General features: G+C 39.4%; 1 protein-coding gene across 6 annotated transcripts in view; it reads right to left on the bottom strand.

Moving 5' to 3' along the window:
• ZBTB8A (zinc finger and BTB domain containing 8A) overlaps window positions 1–18,454 on the bottom strand; it is a 105,974-nt gene that overhangs the window by 15,151 nt on the left and 72,369 nt on the right. For all 6 annotated transcript variants that reach the window (XR_013171114.1, XM_077150459.1, XM_077150456.1 and 3 more), the window contains one exon: window positions 60–883. Coding sequence is in view for 5 of the 6 variants with exons in the window: in XM_077150459.1 (XP_077006574.1) it covers window positions 60–882 (823 nt within the window). In the remaining variant the exon portion in view is untranslated. The remainder of the gene's footprint in view (window positions 1–59; window positions 884–18,454) is intronic.

The raw sequence follows: 18,454 nt of genomic DNA on the forward strand, positions 1-18,454 counted from the left end.
ATTGATTTCTATAGGAGACTCGGAACAGAATTGAAGGACTGAAGTGTTTTTTTGGGTACCTGGAAAACTTCCAGATGTGACCTCAGATCCTTGACCATACTGATAACCAACAGGAGTAGAATCCATTTCAGCATCAATTTGTGCTTGCTCTTCAGATTGGGAAATGTGGCTGGAAGAATCAGATGTTCGTACTTCTCGTTTGTTTGTCTTATATGGAGCAACATCAGAAGGCTGTGACAATCTCAAATGTTTGGACTTTTTAATAGAATCTTTCCTTTGTTCATGCTTGGTCAAAGGCTGTTGCGTATTTCTCTGGGAAGCTGGATGGTAATTATACTTACTCCATGATTTTCCACTTGTTAAACCTATTCCTTGATCTGGGCTCACATGAGAATGTGGAGAGCTGCTTTCTTCTTGCCAGCCACCACTATAGAAAGAGGAACGTTCTATACCGTTAGAATTGGCATCTTTATCTGAAAGACTGAAATAGCGATCTTTTTCTTTCTCACTAATGTCCAATGAAGATTTAATGAAGGTTTTACAAACACTAATGACATCCGTCATCTGAAGAAAGCTAGCAGCTGACATCACTTCTATGACGTTCTGACCAGTAAGAGACAGTTTGCCCGAATAGACAAAGTCCAGAATAACTGTAAAAGTGTCAGGGGAGAAAGCCTGAAATGTAGCTGTGGTTGGTTGACTTGTCTCCTTCGAATTCTGAGAAAGAAGCATTTTAAAGTAGCCACTACTAGCAAATAAAACATTTCGATGTGCTTTGAAGACCTTCCCTTCGACTAGAATACTGCAATCACAAAACACATCTTGCCTGCGCTGTTCATTCAGTTGTTGCAAGAGGTGAGACTGATGAGTGGAGATCTCCATTCTAAAGAGGGAAAGACACATGTGGTTACCAAAAACGACATGACATGGCTTTCCTAGGGTCAAACAACTAAAGTAATGATCAAAAACCTTTCTTTTTTCTCCCATAAGAAACACTTGAAGAATACAGTCCTCAGAGAAGAGATCAGGTTTCAACTTTAGAAGATATTTAATACTATACTATTAGTTATTCGATTTTTAGAAAATAGATTGTTCAGTCAGCAAAATTTATTGCGCATATTTGATAAATCAGGCACTTTGCAACAACATGCTGAACTAAACAGACCTGTTTCCTGTCCTCATGGAACTTTCAGTCTAGAAGGGTATCAGGCATTAAACATGAAATTATAATGACAAGTTAAGTGCGAAGACAGATAGTGGGTGCTATGGGTGGTATGAAAGGGTAAACGGGCTTAGAGTGGGATGTAGAGTTAGGAAAACTTCTTTGATAAGTGACATTTAAGCTGAGACCTCAACAGTGACCAAGGATTAGCCAAGTGGAGAGTGAGGAAAAAGATATCTGGTTTCAGCAAAGTGCTGAAACTTTCATGCCACAAATCCTAGGGATCCTGGGTAAAATATAACCAAGTTTTAAAAAAAAAGTATATCTGAGTTTGCAAGAAAGAATAAGACATCCCCAGGTGCCACGAATGAAAAGAGAGTTGAGCCAGAGATGTAAGTTCAAGAGAGTGGACCAGAATTAGCTATGACAAGTGGGAAGTTGGAACAGAGTGACTTGTATGTTGGGACCCTCTAAGGGCTGCAATTTCAGTGAAAAGAAACTAGTAAACTTTGTCCATAAGTTCAAAGAAAAGGTAAAGAAAGCTTGTCATTGCCAGGGCCTTGGGTGGGGAAAAAAAGTCCTAGGTAAGGCATTCAGAACTGGGAGTCTGCCGTGTGAAGCACTGGAGCCCAAATCTCTATTTCCTGCTTGGTGGTGAAACCTCATATTGAAAAATTATATGAAAATTAATCCAGGGTTGATGGGGCCCCTGGGCACTTTGAAGAAGCAAACAGGAAACTGCTTATGAGGCATGTTCTCAGAACCCAAACTAGATAGGAAATAGGCTTTGCTTAAGAGGAACTCAAGATCATGACCCTCTTTATACAAAGTGGCCATTCTTCGAAATTGTGCAAAGATGTCTAATACCTCTACCCTAAAAACAAACAAACAAACATCTTCCTTTGATCTCTCATCTACCTCTGGCTATCTACACCATTTCTCTGCTTTCTTTACACAAAATTCATTGAAAGAATTTTTTTTTTATATTTGCTATATCCACTTATCTTGCTCTCTCTTGAACCCACTCCAATCAGGTTTTCATCCCTAATGCATCTTCCAAACCCTTTTTTTCAAGGTCACTAGGATCTTGTATGTTGTCAAATCCAGTGGTCATTTTCTTTGACTCCATTTTACTGACACAGTTGATCACTTCTTCATCCTAAACCACTTTCTTCACTTGACTTCTAGGAGACCCCTCTTTCTTTTTTTATTATTATTATTATTTTTAAAATTTATTTATTAATTAAAAAAATAAGAAACAAAATAAAACAACATACACAATCAGTAATTCACAATATCATCACTTAGTTGCATATTCATCATTTCTTAGAACATTTGCATTAATTCAGAAAAAGAAATAAAAAGACAATAGAAAAAGAAATAAACCGAACACAGGAAAGAAAAAAAAAAGATTATACCTACCATACCCCTTACCCCTTGCTTTCATTGATCACTAGCATTTCAAACTAAATTTATTTTAGCATTTGTTCCCCCTATTATTTATTTTTATTCCATATGTTCTACTCCTTTGTTGACAAGGTAAATAAAAGGAGCATCAGACACAAGGTTTTCACAGTCACACAGTCACATTGTGACAGCTGTATCATTATTCAATCATCCTCAAGAAACATGGCTACTGGAACACAGCTCTACATTTTCAGGCAGTTCCCTCCAGCCTCTCCATTACATCTTGAATAACAAGATGATATCTATTTGATGCATAAGAATAACCTCCAGGATAACCTCTCGACTCTGTTTGGAATCTCTCAGCCACTGACATTCTTTCAAGGTTCTCCTCCCTCAATGGCCATTCCTACTCACTCTCCTTTGCTAGTTCTTCTCCATTTTCTTCACCTCTAAGTGCTGTAATGCCCCAAGACTCAGGTTTCAGACATCTCTACCTAAATCATTCACTAGGTGATCAATATGGTCACAGAGTTTAAATGCCATTTTTTTTGTGCTTTTAACACCCTGATTTACAAATCCAACCTGTAAGCTCTTCCCTAAACCTCAGATATATATCAAATTGTTTACCTGCATCTCCACTTAGATGTTTCATAGTCAACCTAAGCTTAACATGTCTAAAACCATACTCTTAATTCACCCCTACTCTAAACCCACTTTTCCCACAGTCTTATTCATCTGAGGAAATGGTAACTCCATTCTATCAGCTGTTTAGACCAAAAATATGGAGTCATCTTTTCAGTCCATGCTGTTGGCTTTACCTTTAAAACAGATCCAAATCTTACCAGCTCTCTTCACTATGCTGCTATCACCTTGATCCAAGTTATCACCACCTATCACCTAGAGGCTATTACAGTAGCTCTCAAGTGGTCTCCTTGAAACTTCAGTCTATTCTGAACACAGCAGCCAGAAAGATCCTTCTAAAACAAGTGAAATCATGTTACCTCCCTGTTCAAAACTTTCCAATAATTCTCCCCATGATCTGCAAAGTTCCTCCCATGACTGAAAAAGCCGAACATGACCTGCATCCTCACTCCCCCCCCACCTCCTCTCTGTATTCTAGCTGCATGGGCCTCTGCCCTTCTTGAACATTCCATGCATATTCTCACTACACAGCTTTTGCATTTGTCACTCCTTCTGCTTAGACCATTCTTCCCCAGGATAGACATGTAGCACACATTCTCACTTCTTTTAGGTCTCTGCTCAAAAGTCATCTTATCAGAGAGGATTTCCATTAACATCCTATTTAAGCATCCCCTCACAGTCTCTTTTCCCATATTTTGCTTGTTTTTTCTTCCCTTTAGCACTTGCTATCATAAGACATGTTATATTTATTTGTTAATTGTCTGTTTCCTCTTCTAGAATTTAAGGTCCAAGAGAGGAGAGATTTGCCTGTTTTATTTACTTATATGTCTCCAGCAACTTGAAGAGCACTTGGGTACAAAAGATGCTCAATCAATGTTGTTGAATGAATGAATCAGAAATGTTAAAAAACACAAGGACATCATTCTTTATAAAGGAGAATCAGAAGATGTAACAAACAGGAAAACTAGAGCCCTGAGAACTTCAGAAAACAGAATAAGAATCCAATAGACTTTTTTTTTTTTTTTTTTTTTAAGGAAAGACAGAGAGAAGGAAGGAAGGATAGAAGGAAGGAAGGAAGGAAGAAAGGGAAACATCTTTAAACATTTTCTTGTTTTATTGTATTTTGTTTTTTTTGTTTTTGTTACATGGGCTGGGGCCGGGAATCGAACCGAGGTCCTCCGGCATAGCAGGCAAGCACTTTGCCCGCTGAGCCACCGCGGCCCGCCCCAATAGACTTTTAAAAACAGTATGTTTAAAATGGCCAAAGAGATGCAAAATTATACACAATAGCATATAGTTATGAATGAAGACACTAGAGCCACATAGATAGATTTGCAATTCAAGTACTATGTACCCCAATTCTGAAAAGGATATGATTTCAAGGTAGGATTAACAATAAGTTTAAAGGGCATGATGAAAATACTAAGAACCCAATAGATAAAAGTGAAAATGCAATTCACATTTTCACAGACACACATACAAAAACACTTACACAGAACTACAATTAGTAACACACATATGGCAGGGAGGAGAAAGAGAACAATTAAGGATGACTCCAAGGAGTATAACCTGAGCAATGGACGAATGGAGTTGCCATTTATTGAAAGAGGAAAGACTGGGAGATAAACAGGTTGTGGGAGTTGGTGGTATCAGGAACTCAGTTTTGGACATGTTCAATTTAAGAGACTGTTATTCATCCAGTAAGAGATAAAGAGTGGGTAGCTGGATATATCGGTAGAGTTAAGGAAAGAGATCCAGGCTGGGGATATAAGATTGGGAGTCATCAGGATATAGATGTCATTTAAAGCCATGAGATTAGGTATGCTTATCAAAGGAGACAGAGTACATAAAACAGAGATGAATCCCTGGGATGCCAACAGTTGAAGATCAGAGAAATGAGAAGGAATAAAAGAACCTGAGAAAGAAAACCAAAAAGATAGGAAGAAACACATCCTGTTAGTGAAAAGAAGAAAGTGTTTCAAGGATGAGGTAAGATGAGGACTAAAAACTGGACCACTGGATTTAGCAATGATGTGTATGTGTGTGTGTGTTTGTGTGAGTGTGTGCACATGTGTTAGTGTGGAGTCAAAAAAGAACGGGGTGAGAGAAATCATAGACAAGTACACATAACTCTTCAAGATGCTTTGCTGTAAAGTGAAGAGGAGAATGAGGGAAGGGGTAATGGAAAGGAGAAGTGGATTTAAGTCTGAGTTTGAGTTTGAATATTATGGAAAAAAAATTACCAAATAAATAAATTACCAGATGAAGCAGGAAGGAATGCGATTGAGAATACAACTAAAATGGTTATCATTAGAAAGGACAAGTGAGGGGTGGAGGGCAAGATACCTTCTTTACAATAAGAGGGGAGAGAGGAAAAGTGAGTATACAGATATTCTAAGGGGAGAGAATTATATAAGAGCTCATTTCACATGGCTTTGATCTCTAAGCAAAAATATAATTATTTGGAAAACCCACAACAAAACTCCTAGAGATAATAAACGAATTCAGCAAAGTGGCAGGGTAAAGATCAACACCCCAAAATCAGTAGTGTTTATAGAAATATGAAATGAACAATGAAAAGAAATCAAGAAAAAAATTCCATTCTCAACAGCAACTAAAAGAATCAAATATCTAGGAGTAAATCTAGCCAAGGATGTAAAGAATTTGTAGGCAGAAAACTGCAAAACATTGCTTAAAGAAATCAAAGAAGACCTAAATAAAAACCTAAAGAAAGACATTCTGTGTTCATGGACTGGAAGACTAAATATCATTAAGATGTCAATTCTACCCAAAGCAATTTATGGATTTAAGCAATCCCAACCCAAATTCCAACAACCTTCTTTGCAGAAATGGAAAAGCCAATCATCAAATTTATATGGAATGGTAAGGCATCCCAGATAGCTAAAGCCATCTAGAAAAAGGAGATTGAAGTCAGAAGACGCACATTTCCCATTATTAAAACTTATTACAAAGCCACAGTAATAAAAAACAGCATGGTATTGGCACAAGACAGACAAACAGAATTGAAGTGAGAGCTCAGAAACAACCCTCATATTTATGGCCAACGGATTTTTGTTTGTTTGTTTGTTTTGTGAATTTGCCTTTTATTAAATCCTATAGGAAGTAAGAAGTGAGTTTACAGACCAAAAACGCAATCACGTGTTTAAATTTATTTTACAACCGGAAAAATTGGTTCTCCATGTCCAAAAAAAGGAGTTTCTCAACGTCACATCATATACAAAAATCAACACAAAATAGATCAAAGATATAAATATAAGAGTCAGAACAATCAGAGTCCTAGAAGAAAACACAGGGAAACATCTCTTGGATGTTAGGCAATGGTTTCTTAGACCTTACAGTCAAAGCACAAGCAACAAAAATAAAAATACGTAAGTGGGACTGCATCAAAACTAAAATCATTTCAGCCTCAAAGGACATGAGAGTAAAAATTTTTACATGAAGTAAAAATGACATGTACACAATTAGGAGAAAATATCTGGAAACCACATATCCAATAAAGGTTTACTATTCAGAATATATCAAGAAATCCATCAAATTAACAACAACAAAAAAAGACAAACAGTCTAATAAAAAATGGGCAAAAGGCTTGAATAGACAGCTCTGCTAAGAAAATATATAAATGGGCATAAAACACACGAAAAGATACTCCACAACATTAGCTATTGGGGAAATGCAAATCAAAACCACTATGAGATACCATTTCACACCCATTAGAATGGCTGATGTTCTTTAAAGTGTTGGAGAGAATGCAGAAAAAAAGGAACACGTTCATTGCTGGTGGCAATGTAAAATATAGAGTCACTGTGAAACACAGTTTGGAGTTCCTTAGAAAGCTAAGTATAGAACTACCATATAATCTGGCAACCCCATTGTCATGGTCAGGTTCATGTTTCAAATTGGCCAAGTGATGGCACCTGTTTGTCTGGTTGGGCAAGTGCTGGCGTGTCTGTTGTGATGAGGACATTTCATAGAATTAAATCATGATAACGTCAGCTGCATCCACAGCTGGTTCCATTTCTCATTAGCCAAGGGGAGTGTCTTCTGCAATGAGTGATGCTTAATCTAATCACTGGAAGCCGTTTAAGGGTGACCGGTTCCTGAGTTGGCAGAAGCCAGGTGGCAGCACCTAATTGCAAAAGACAGGGTAGATGTGGCTATTATAATAGACAGCAAACTCAAAGCAGGAGTCAAAATTATATGACTCAAGAGATTTGTGGCATTGGCTAGTAAATCATGGGGTACCTAGAAATACAATAGAAGGGCAGTCTACTAAAGTCTTGTTTATAAACAAAAGAGTTCCAGGTCAAGTGAACAGAAATCTAACCTGAATGACAAAAACACAGAGTCACGGCCCCTTACACAATTTCCAGACTTGAGAGAGTTTACAGACCCAGAGCCTCTTGAATGAAGGGGAAGCCAGGTCCCTTTGGGGGAGAACCATGTTACACTTCCACAAATTTATACTGTTAATCTTCCTCCAAACCTTCCCCAAGGAGACCGACGGCCTTTCACCAGGGTCACTGTGCATTGGGGAAGAAGAAATGATCAGATATTTTGGGAATTATTAGACACTGGTTCAGAAGTGACATTAACTCCAAACATCACTCTGGTCCACCAGTCAGAGTAGGGGCTTTTGGAGGCCAGGTGATCAATGGAGTTTTAGCTCAGGTCCATCTCACAGTGGGTCCAGTGGGCCCCCAGACCCATTCTGAAGTTATTTCCCCACTTCCAGAATGTATAATTGGAACAGACATACTGAGCAAATGGCAGAATCCACACATTGGCTCTCTAACTTGTGCAGCAAGGGCTATTATGGTGACAAAGGCCAAGTGGAAGCCACTAGAACTGCTCCTCCCTAGGAAAATAGTAAATCAGAAGCAATACCAAATTCCTGGAGGGATTGCAGAGATTGCTGCCACTCTTAAGGACTTGAAGGATGCAGGGGTGGTGATTCCCACCACATGCCCACTCAACTCTCCTATTTGGCCTCTGCAGAAAACAGATGGGTCTTGGAGGATGACAGTGGATTATCGTAAGCTCAACCAGGGGGCAACTCCAATTGAAGCTGCTCTTCTGGATGTGGTATCATTGCTTGGCAAATCAATACATCCCTTGTACCTGGTATGCAGCTATTGATCTGCAAATGCTTTTTCCTCAATAGCTGTTATTAAGGACCACCAGAAACAGTTTGCTTTCAGCTGGCAAAGTCCTACCTCAGGGGTGTATCAACTCTCCAGCCCTATGTCATAATCTTGTCCACAGGGACCTTGATCGTTTCTCCCTCCCACAAGACATCACATGGGTCCATTATATTGATGATATCATGTTGGTTGGATCTAGTAAGCAAGGAGTAGCAACTACTCTAGACTTACTGGTAAGGTATTTGCATGTCAGAGGATGGGAGATAAATCCAACAAAAATACAGGGGCCTTCCACCTCAGTGAAATTTCTAGGTGTCAAGTGTTGTGGGGCATGTCGAGATATCCCTTCTAGGGTGAAGGATAAATTGCTGTATCTGGCCCCTCCTATGACCAAAAAAGAGGCAACAATGCCTAGTTGGTCTCTGGATTTTGGCAACAACATATTCCTCTTTTGGGTGTGCTACTCCAACTCACTTATTGAGTGACCAGAAAAGCTGCTAATTTTGAGTGGGGACCTAAACACAAGGAGGTTCTGTGACAGGTCCAGGCTGCTGTACAGGCTTCTCTGCCACTTGGGCCGTATGAGCCAGAAGATCCAATGGTGCTGGAAGTGTCAGTGGCAAATAGAGATGCTGTCTGGAGCCTTTAGCAGGCCGTATAGGAGAATCACAACACAGACCCTTAGGATTTTGGAGCAAAGCCTTACCATCTGCGGCAGATAACTACTCTTCTTTCAAGAAGCAGCTTTTGGCCTGCTCCTGGGCCTTAGTAAAGACTGAGCACTTAACCATGGGCCACCGAGTTACCATGAGACCTGAGTTGCCTATCATGAGTTGGGTGTTGTCTGACCCACCAAGCCATAAATTTGGGCATGCGCCGCAGCACTCTATTGTAAAATGGAAATGGTATGTACAAGATAGGGCCAGAGCAGGTCCTGAAGGCACAAGTAAGTTACATGAAGAAGTAACCCAAATGCCCATGGTCTCCACTCCTGCTACATTACCTTGTCTTTCCCAGACCAGAGCTATGGCCTCTCGGGGAGTTCCTTACAATGAATTGACTGAGGAAGAGAAAACTCAGGCCTGGTTTACAGATGGTTCAGCACGATATGCAGGTACTACCCGAAAGTGAACAGTTGCAACACTACAGCCACTTTCTGGGGTGTCCTTGAGGGACAGTGGTGAGGGAAAATCCTCCCAGTGGGCAGAACTTCGAGCAGCACACCTGGTTGTTCATTTTGCTTGGAAGGAGAACTGGCCAGAGGTGCATTTGTATACTGACTCATGGGCTGCGGCTAATGGTTTGGCTGGATGGCCAGGGACTTGGAAAGACCGTAATTGGAAAATTGGTGATAAAGAGGTCTGGGGAAGAAGTATGTGGATAGACCTTTCTGAGTAGGCTAAAAACATGAAGATATTTGTGTCCCATGTGAATGCGCACCAGAGGGTGATTTTGACAGAGGAAGGTTTTAATAATCAAGTGGATAAGATGACCCATTCTGTGGATATCAGTCAGCCTCTTTCCCCAGCAACTCCTGTCATTGCCCAATGGGCTCATGAACAAAGTGGTCATGGTGGTAGGGATGGAGGTTATGCATGGGCTCAGCAACATGGACCTCCACTCACCAAGGCTGACTTGGCTACAGCCACTGCTGAGTGCCCAATTGCCAGCAGCAGAGACCCACACTCAGCCCCCGATATGGCACCATTCCCCGAGGTGACCAGCCAGCTACATGTGGCAGGTTGATTACATTGGACCACTCCCTTCATGGAAGGGGTAGCAATTTGTTCTAACTGGAATAGACACATACTATGGATGTGGGTTTTCTTTCCCTGCATACAATGCTTCTGCCAAAACTATCATCCATGGGCTTGCAGAATGCCTTCTCCATCATCATGGTATTCCACACAGCATTGCTTCTGATCAAGGAACACACTTCACAGCAAATGAAGTTCGGGGATGGGCATGTGCTCGTGGAATTCTCTGGTCTTACCATGTTCCCCGTTATCCAGAAGCAGCTGGATTGATAGAACAGTGGAATGGCCTTTTGAAAACTCAATTACGGTGCCAAATAGGTGGCAATACCTTAAAAGTTTTGGGTAATATTCTCCAGGAAGCTGTATATGCTCTGAATCAGCATCCACTGTATGGTGCTGTTTCTCCCATAGCCAGGAACCATGGGTCCAGGAACCAAGGGTGGAAATGGGAGTGTTACCACTCACTATTACCCCTAGTGGTCCACAAGGAAAATTTTTGCTTCCTATTCCTGTGACCCTGAGCTCTTCTGGTCTACAGATTTTAGTTCCAAGAGGGGGAGTGCTTTCACCAGGAGAAACAACAATGATTCCATTAAACTGGAATCTAAGGGTGCCACCTGGTCACTTTGGGCTACTCATGCCCCTGGATCAACAAGCCAAGAAGGGGATTACATTATTGGCTGGGTGACTGACCCTGACTATTGGAGGGAAACAGGACTGCAACTACACAATGGAGGTAAAGAAAAGTTTTCTTGGAATATAGGAGATCCCCTAGGGCATCTATTTATACTACCATAACCTGTGATTAAAATCAATGGAAAACTGCAACAACCCAATCCAGGCAGGAGTACCAATGGCTCTGAAACTTCAGGAATTAAGGTTTGGGTCACCCCACCAGGCAAAGAACCACAGCCAGCTGAAGTGCTTGCTGAGGGTAAAGGGAACATGGAATGGGTAGTGGAAGAAGGTAGTGATAAACATGAACCACGGCCACATGATCGGTTACAGAAAAGAGGTATGTAATGCTGTTTTCTTCATGTTATACTATTTAAGTTGGAAGATATCAAGTTTAAGAATGAATATTACCCAAGGATTTGCACCCTATTCTGAAGAGATTTAATGTGTTTCCAGTTATATGCAGGACAGTTGAGTATTGTTAGGTGAAAGAAAAAATGCATGCTTTGTTGTTTTTTTTTTTTTTTTTATAGATTTTTTTTATTATTAATTAAAAAAATTAAGAAAACATTTAGAAATCATTCCATTCTACATGTACAATCAGTAATTCTTAATATCATCACATAGTTGCATATTCATCATTTCTTAGTACATTTGCATCGATTTAGAAAAAAATAAAAAGACAACACAATAAGAATTAAAATGATAATAGAGAGAAAAAAACCTATACCTCACATGCAGTATTGTGCTGTCCATTTCTGAGTTTTTATATCCAGTCCTGTTGCACAGTCTGTATCCCTTCAGCTCCAATTACCCCTTCTCTTTTTTTTTTAATTAACGGAAAAAAAGAAATTAAACCAACATTTAGAAATCATACCATTCTACATATGCAATCAGTAATTCTTAACATCATCACATAGATGCATGATCATCATTTCTTAATACATTTGCATCGGTTTAGAAGAACTAGCAACACAACCGAAAAAGATATAGAATGTTAATATAGAGAAAAAAATAAAAGTAATAATAGTAAAAACAAAACAAAACAGAACAAAACAAAAAAACCTATAGCTCAGATGCAGCTTCATTCAGTGTTTTAACATGATTACTTTACAATTAGGTATTATTGTGCTGTCCATTTTTGAGTTTTTGCATCTAGTCCTGTCTGTCATAGATTTTTATCCACTTGTCTATCTTTACATCTATTCTATCCTGTCTTTTTTTTTTTGCAGTTTTTTTTTAAATTTTTTTATTAATCAAAAAAAAGAAAAGAAATTAACACAACATTTAGAAATCATTCCATTCTACAAATGCACTCAGTAATTCTTAGTATCATCACATAGATGTATGATCATCATTTCTTAGTACATTTGCATCGATTTAGGAAAAGAACTAGCAAAACAGCAGAAAAAATATAGAATGTTAATATAGAGAAGAGAATTAAAATAATAATACTAATAATATATATATATATATAAAGGAAAAAGAAAAAAAACAAAAACAAAAGATACAAACACACAAACAAACAAACAAAAAACCATATTTCAGGTGCAGCTTCATTCAGTGTTCCAACATAATTACATTACACTTAGGTATTATTGTGCTGTCCATTTTTGAGTTTTTGTATCTAGTCCTGTTGCACAGTCTGTATCCCTTCAGCTCCAATTACCCATTATCTTACCCTGTTTCTAACTCCTGCTGGTCTCTGTTACCAATGATATATTCCAAGCTGATTCTCAAATGTCGGTTCACATCAGTGGGACCTTACAGTATTTGTCCTTTAGTTTTGGGCTAGACTCACTCAGCATAATGTTCTCTAGGTCCATCCATGTTATTACATGCTTCATAAGTTTAGTCTGTCTTAAAGCTGCATAATATTCCATCGTATGTATATACCACAGTTTGTTTAGCCACTCATCTGTTGATGAACATTTTGGCTGTTTCCATCTCTTTGCAATTGTAGATAATGCTGCTATAAACACTGGTGTGCAAATGTCCGTCTGTGTCTTTGCCCTTAAGTCCCTTGAGTAGATACCTAGCAGTGGTATTGCTGGGTCGTAATCCATTCTGCCATTCTATGTCTTTTGATTGGGAAATTCAGTTCATTAACTTTTAGTATTATTACTGTTTGGATAATATTTTCCTCTACCATTTTGGCTTTTGTATTATATATATCATATCTGATTTTCCTTCTTTCTACACTTTACTCCATACCTCTCTCTTCTGTCTTTTCGTATCTGACTCTAGTGCTCCCTTTAGTATTTCTTGCAGAGCTGGTCTCTTGGTCACAAATTCCCTCAGTGACTTTTTGTCTATAAATGTTTTAATTTCTCCTTCATTTTTGAAGGACAATTTTGCTGGATATAGGAGTCTTGGTTGGCAGTTTTTCTCTTTTAGTAATTTAAATATATCATCCCACTGTCTTCTAGCTTCCATGGTTTCTGCTGAGAAATCTACACATAGTCTTATTGGGTTTCCCTTGTATGTGACAGATTGTTTTTCTCTTGCTGCTTTCAAGATCCTCTCTTTCTCTTTGACCTCTGACATTCTAACTAGTAAGTGTCTTGGAGAACGCCTATTTGGGTCTATTCTCTTTGGGGTGCGCTGCACTTCTTGGATCTGTAAATTTAGGTCTTTCATAAGAGTTGGGAAATTTTCAGTGATAATTTCTTCCATTAGTTTTTCTCCTCCTTTTCCCTTCTCTTCTCCTTCTGGGACACCCACAACATGTATATTTGTGCGCTTCATATTGTCATTCAGTTCCCTGATCCCCTGCTCAAGTTTTTCCATTCTTTTCCCTATAGTTTCTGTTTCTTTTTGGAATTCAGATGTTCCATCCTCCAGTTCACTAATTGTAGCTTCTGCCTCTTTAGATCTACCATTGTAGGTATCCATTGTTTTTTCCATTTTTTCTTCTTTGTCCTTCACTCCCATAAGTTCTGTGATTTGTTTTTTCAGATTTTCTATTTCTTCTTTTTGTTCAGCCCATGTCTTCTTCATGTCCTCCCTCAATTTATTGATTTGGTTTTTGAAGAATTTTTCCATTTCTGTTTGTATATTCAGCATTAGTTGTTTCAGCTCCTGTATCTCATTTGAACTATTGGTTTGTTCCTTTGACTGGGCCATATCTTCAGTTTTCCGAGCGTCATCCATTATTTTCTGCTGGTGTCTGGGCATTTGATCAGATTTCCCTGGGTGTGTTACGCAGCTGGTTGAAAGGTTTTTCTGTGAAATCTCTGGGCTCTGTTTTTCTTTTCCTGCCCAGTAGGTGGCACTCGTGGCGCTCGTCTGTCTGCACCGCAGTTGGCCCGGGAAACCGCGCGTGGAGGTGGGGGTCGCTGGCCGCCGCGGCTTGGGAGAGTGCCGGTCCTAATTGCCCAGCTGGCCCGAAACGCCAAGCGTGACGGGAGGGCCCCGCTATCCAACGTTCCCAGTCAGGCCGGTGAGCCACGTGTGTGGAGGGGACCCCAGTCGCCAGCCGCCCCGGCCGGGAAAACGCGCGCCCCTCGGGTATCTCACCGCAGCAGATTCTCCCTGCCCGTTCAGGTGTTCCAGAATGGGGTACGCTGTCTTTTTGGTCTCTGTCGTGACTCCGGGAGCTGTTTCATATTGTTTCTGTTTCTTTAGTTGCTTTTCTGGAGGAGGAACTAAGACCCGCGCGTCTTACTAAGCCGCCATCTTCTCCGGAAGTCGCTTTGTTGTTTTTATTTAGAAATTAGGTATGGTTTAAGGTGATATGTATAGCTGCCAAGTTGACAAGGGGTGGACTGTCATGGTCAGGTTCATGTGTCAACTTGGCCAAGTGGTGGTACCTGTTTGTCTGGTTGGGCAGTGCTGTTGTGATGAGGACATTTCATAGAATTAAAATCATGGTTACATCAGCTGCATCCACAGCTGATTCCATTTGTAATCAGCCAAGCAGAGTGTCTTCTTTAATGAGTGATGCTTAATCTAATCACTGGAAGCCTTTTAAGGAAGATTCAGAAGAGACAGGCTCTCCTCCTGCTTCGGTTGTTGAGCCTCTACTGTGGAGGTCGTCCAGAACCTCCATCATAATCGTTGGCTTCATAGCCTGCCATGTGGATTTTGGACTCTCCATTCCCATGGTTACGTGAGACACTTTTATAAATTTTATATTTGTGAGTGTTTCCTGTTGATTCTGTTTTTCTAGAGAACCCTAACTAATATACCCATTAATAGGTATATACCCAAAGGATCACAAAGCAGGGTGTCTAATGGATATTTACACACTGATTCTCATAGCAGCCTTACTCAAATTTGCCAAAATATGGAACCAACCCAACAGCCCATCAACTGATGAATGGATAAACAAAAGGTGGAATAGAAAAACAATGGAATGTTACCCAGCTGTAAAAAGGAATGAAGTCCCTATACATGTCACAACACAGATTAACCTTGAAGACATTGTGTTGTGTGAAATAAGCCTGACACAAAAGGTGAAATATTGTATGATATTACTCATTTGAAATAATTAGAATAAGAAAACTCATAGAGTCAGAATCTTGAATATAGGTTACAGGGGATGTAGGAATGGAAGTGAAGGCTTAAAATGTTCCTATTTGGAATGATGCTAATGTTTTGGTAACAGGTGGTGGTGATGATGGCATAGCATTGTGAACTGAATTAACAGCACTGAAATATATATCTGAATGTGATTAAAAGGGGAAATGCTAGATTGTATGTACGGTAACAGGATAATTTTTTTTAAATCCACGGAATAACACTTCAGAGTGAACCCTAAATTAAAACACTGACTATAGTCAATAGTACAATCATAAACTGTGCTATCATCAATTGTAACAAATATTCTAAACTGATGAAAGTTGTTAATAATAGGGTGGTATATGGAAGTCCTGTAGTTTATGCAAATTTGTTCTATAAACCACAACATCTCTAATAAAAGAAAATAATATTTGGGAAAATCATGAGGATGGGGGAAATGTTAAACATAGCAATGTATATCTGATTTTTAATCTACTCTAATCTATGCTTTTCACTTAAATCGTGGGATTAAAGTATTGCCACATAAATTGAGCAAACTGTAGTAGGTACTCAATAAATATTCAGTGGTTTTCTGTTGGTGTAACTGTTCACTGGCAGACTATGACAACTGAAAGTCAGAGGTTTCCATTTTTCTTTAACCTACCAATCTAAGACTGAATAAATCTGTTCTTTGTTCTTGTAAGGAAGCACAGTCCTCAACTAAATCAACTGATTTTAGTTTTTGTGCTATTTCCTTATTGTTTTTTAGCCTCATATCCACCCTTTTATGTTCTGCCCTGGGAATCTGCAAACTACATTATGCAGGTTCTATCATCAGCTGCTTACTATAGGATATGTCAAAAGGTGATATTAGTAGAAGGTCAGAACCAGAGGAAGAAGGAAATTTTTTGCTTGCAGCTCTGATAATTGATGGTTGCTGCAATGGCAGCAGGGTGGAGGCAATTCTAGCCTTGAGCAGCTTGGGCAGATGCAGAATCTTTTTTATTGCTCCAGCCATACAAAAGAAGACACAATTGCCGTGGATCCAATTTTGACTTGCAGCAGTAGCAGGTATAGAATAACAAGCTTTAGCTCATGGGAAGTAGCAGCTTGTGATTTCTGTCATTTCTTTCTTTCTTTTTGTTCCTCCAGGCGCCATCCTCAGTTTTGCTCTTCCAGACCTTCTAAAACTCTTGTAATTCCCTGTATTAAATTATCTCTGTCTGGAATATCTAGAGTGGCTTCTGTTTTTTTTATCAGGACCCTGACTATATGGTCTTGGCAACAGAAAAGGTTCCAAGAAATTGACTCTCCAAAATAGGATTTGGGGATTGGTTTGCTGACTACTTCAGCTTGGACAGAGTAATGATCTTATTGCCAAATGGGAATACTGATAATATGTTCTAGTTTGCTTGCTGCTGGAATGCAATATACCAGAAACGGAATGGCTTTTAACAAAGGGAATTTAATAAGTTGCTAGTTTACAGTTCTAAGGCCGACAAAATGTCCCAATTAAAACAAGTCTGTAGAAATGTCCAATCAAAGGCATCCGGGGAAAGATACCTTGGTTCAAGAAGGCTGATGAAGTTCAGGGTTTCTCTCTCATCTGGAAAGGCACATGGTGAACACAGTCACAGTTTCTCTCTCAGCTGGAAGGGCACATGGCAGACAGGGCATCATCTACTAGCTTTCTCTCCTGGCTTCCGGTTTCATGAAGCTCCCCGGGAGTTTTCCTTCTTCAACTCCAAAGGTCACCGGATCGTGGACTCTCTGCCTCGCGGTGCTGCAGCATTCTCTACTATCTCTGAATCTCTTTCTCCAAAATGTTTCCTCTTTTATAGGACTCCAGTAAACCAATCAAGACCCACTCAAATGGGTGGAGACATGTCATCCCCTAATCCAATTTAACAACCATTCTTGACTAAATCACATCAACCAGGGAGATGATCTCATTACAGTTTCAAACATACAGTATTGAATAGAGATTATTCTACTTTTATGAAATGGGATTTACATTAAAACATGGCTTTTCTTAGGGGGCATACTTCCTTTCAAACCAGCAAACAATATATGTCATATGGCATTGAAATTACTTAAATTATTACCTGCATTTGCTTAGGATGAAAAGCCTACTGAAGACAAGGTTTAGGAGACCACGTGGCTGCTATTTTTGACCATTATGGTGGTAATGATAACCATAAGGACTCTGGGGAAGGCTAGCTGCTTCTGACTATAATAGAGTGTTTACAAAAAGACAATGACATGCTGTAGGCTTTAAACTCAGCTGAAGTCACCATCAGAGAACCAGGGAACTCTCATGGTGAACCTAAAGGTACTTCTTATTTCTTGAAGCCACAGGGGGATATAGATAAATATTGGACCTCAAATGTAATTGTTGTAAAATTATAACATAAATTGAATTTACACCCTTCCCAAGTCTCTTATGTGATGGTACTGATTTTGAAGGAGGGAAACTCTAAAACTTAGGATGGGGCATTTGAATAGACTCAATCAGAGAACCCTGAACTTCTAAATTCCCTTGAGCTTCCCTGGCTTGGAAAGCAGCTCCTCCTTCCTTGTATGAGAATACTAGCCTTCTGTTTCCTGAAGACTCTCATAATAACTCACCTGAGGCAATTATTTAGCAAAGGGATGCCTATTTTGCTCCCAAAACATCTCACCACCCTTCATTATCACTAGACCATAACTAGTGTCAGATCTCTGCACTCCCCATGGGTAGTGCAAAATCTGACCTGAAAAGAGATCATTTATATGTACAAAATATTGACAAGATTATGTTAATTTACCTTGGCAGAAACCTGGGAATATGTTTGAAAATCTATTTGAAGGAATATAATGTTGTAGCAGACTGAATTTATTGGTATGGATGCACTTACCAGAGATTCTGGATTTGTGTTAGCATGAACACCTGGGAATAGCTCTAAAAGTTTGCTTCACTGGTTGACTGCAACTTGGACGCAAGGGTAAACTTTATTCAATGAAGCTGAGGTTCCAGAACTTTTGGCATAGTGTGAAGAAAGAAATCCAAAGGCCCAGAGGACATTTCCTTCACTAAAACATTACGTCTGTCATCTGTAGGATGAGGATGTGAGAGAGAGATTTCCTCACTGAAATGGAGATAAAAT

This window comes from Tamandua tetradactyla, chromosome 2, assembly GCF_023851605.1.
Source record: "Tamandua tetradactyla isolate mTamTet1 chromosome 2, mTamTet1.pri, whole genome shotgun sequence".
In the NCBI taxonomy this organism is placed as follows: Eukaryota; Metazoa; Chordata; class Mammalia; order Pilosa; family Myrmecophagidae; genus Tamandua; species Tamandua tetradactyla.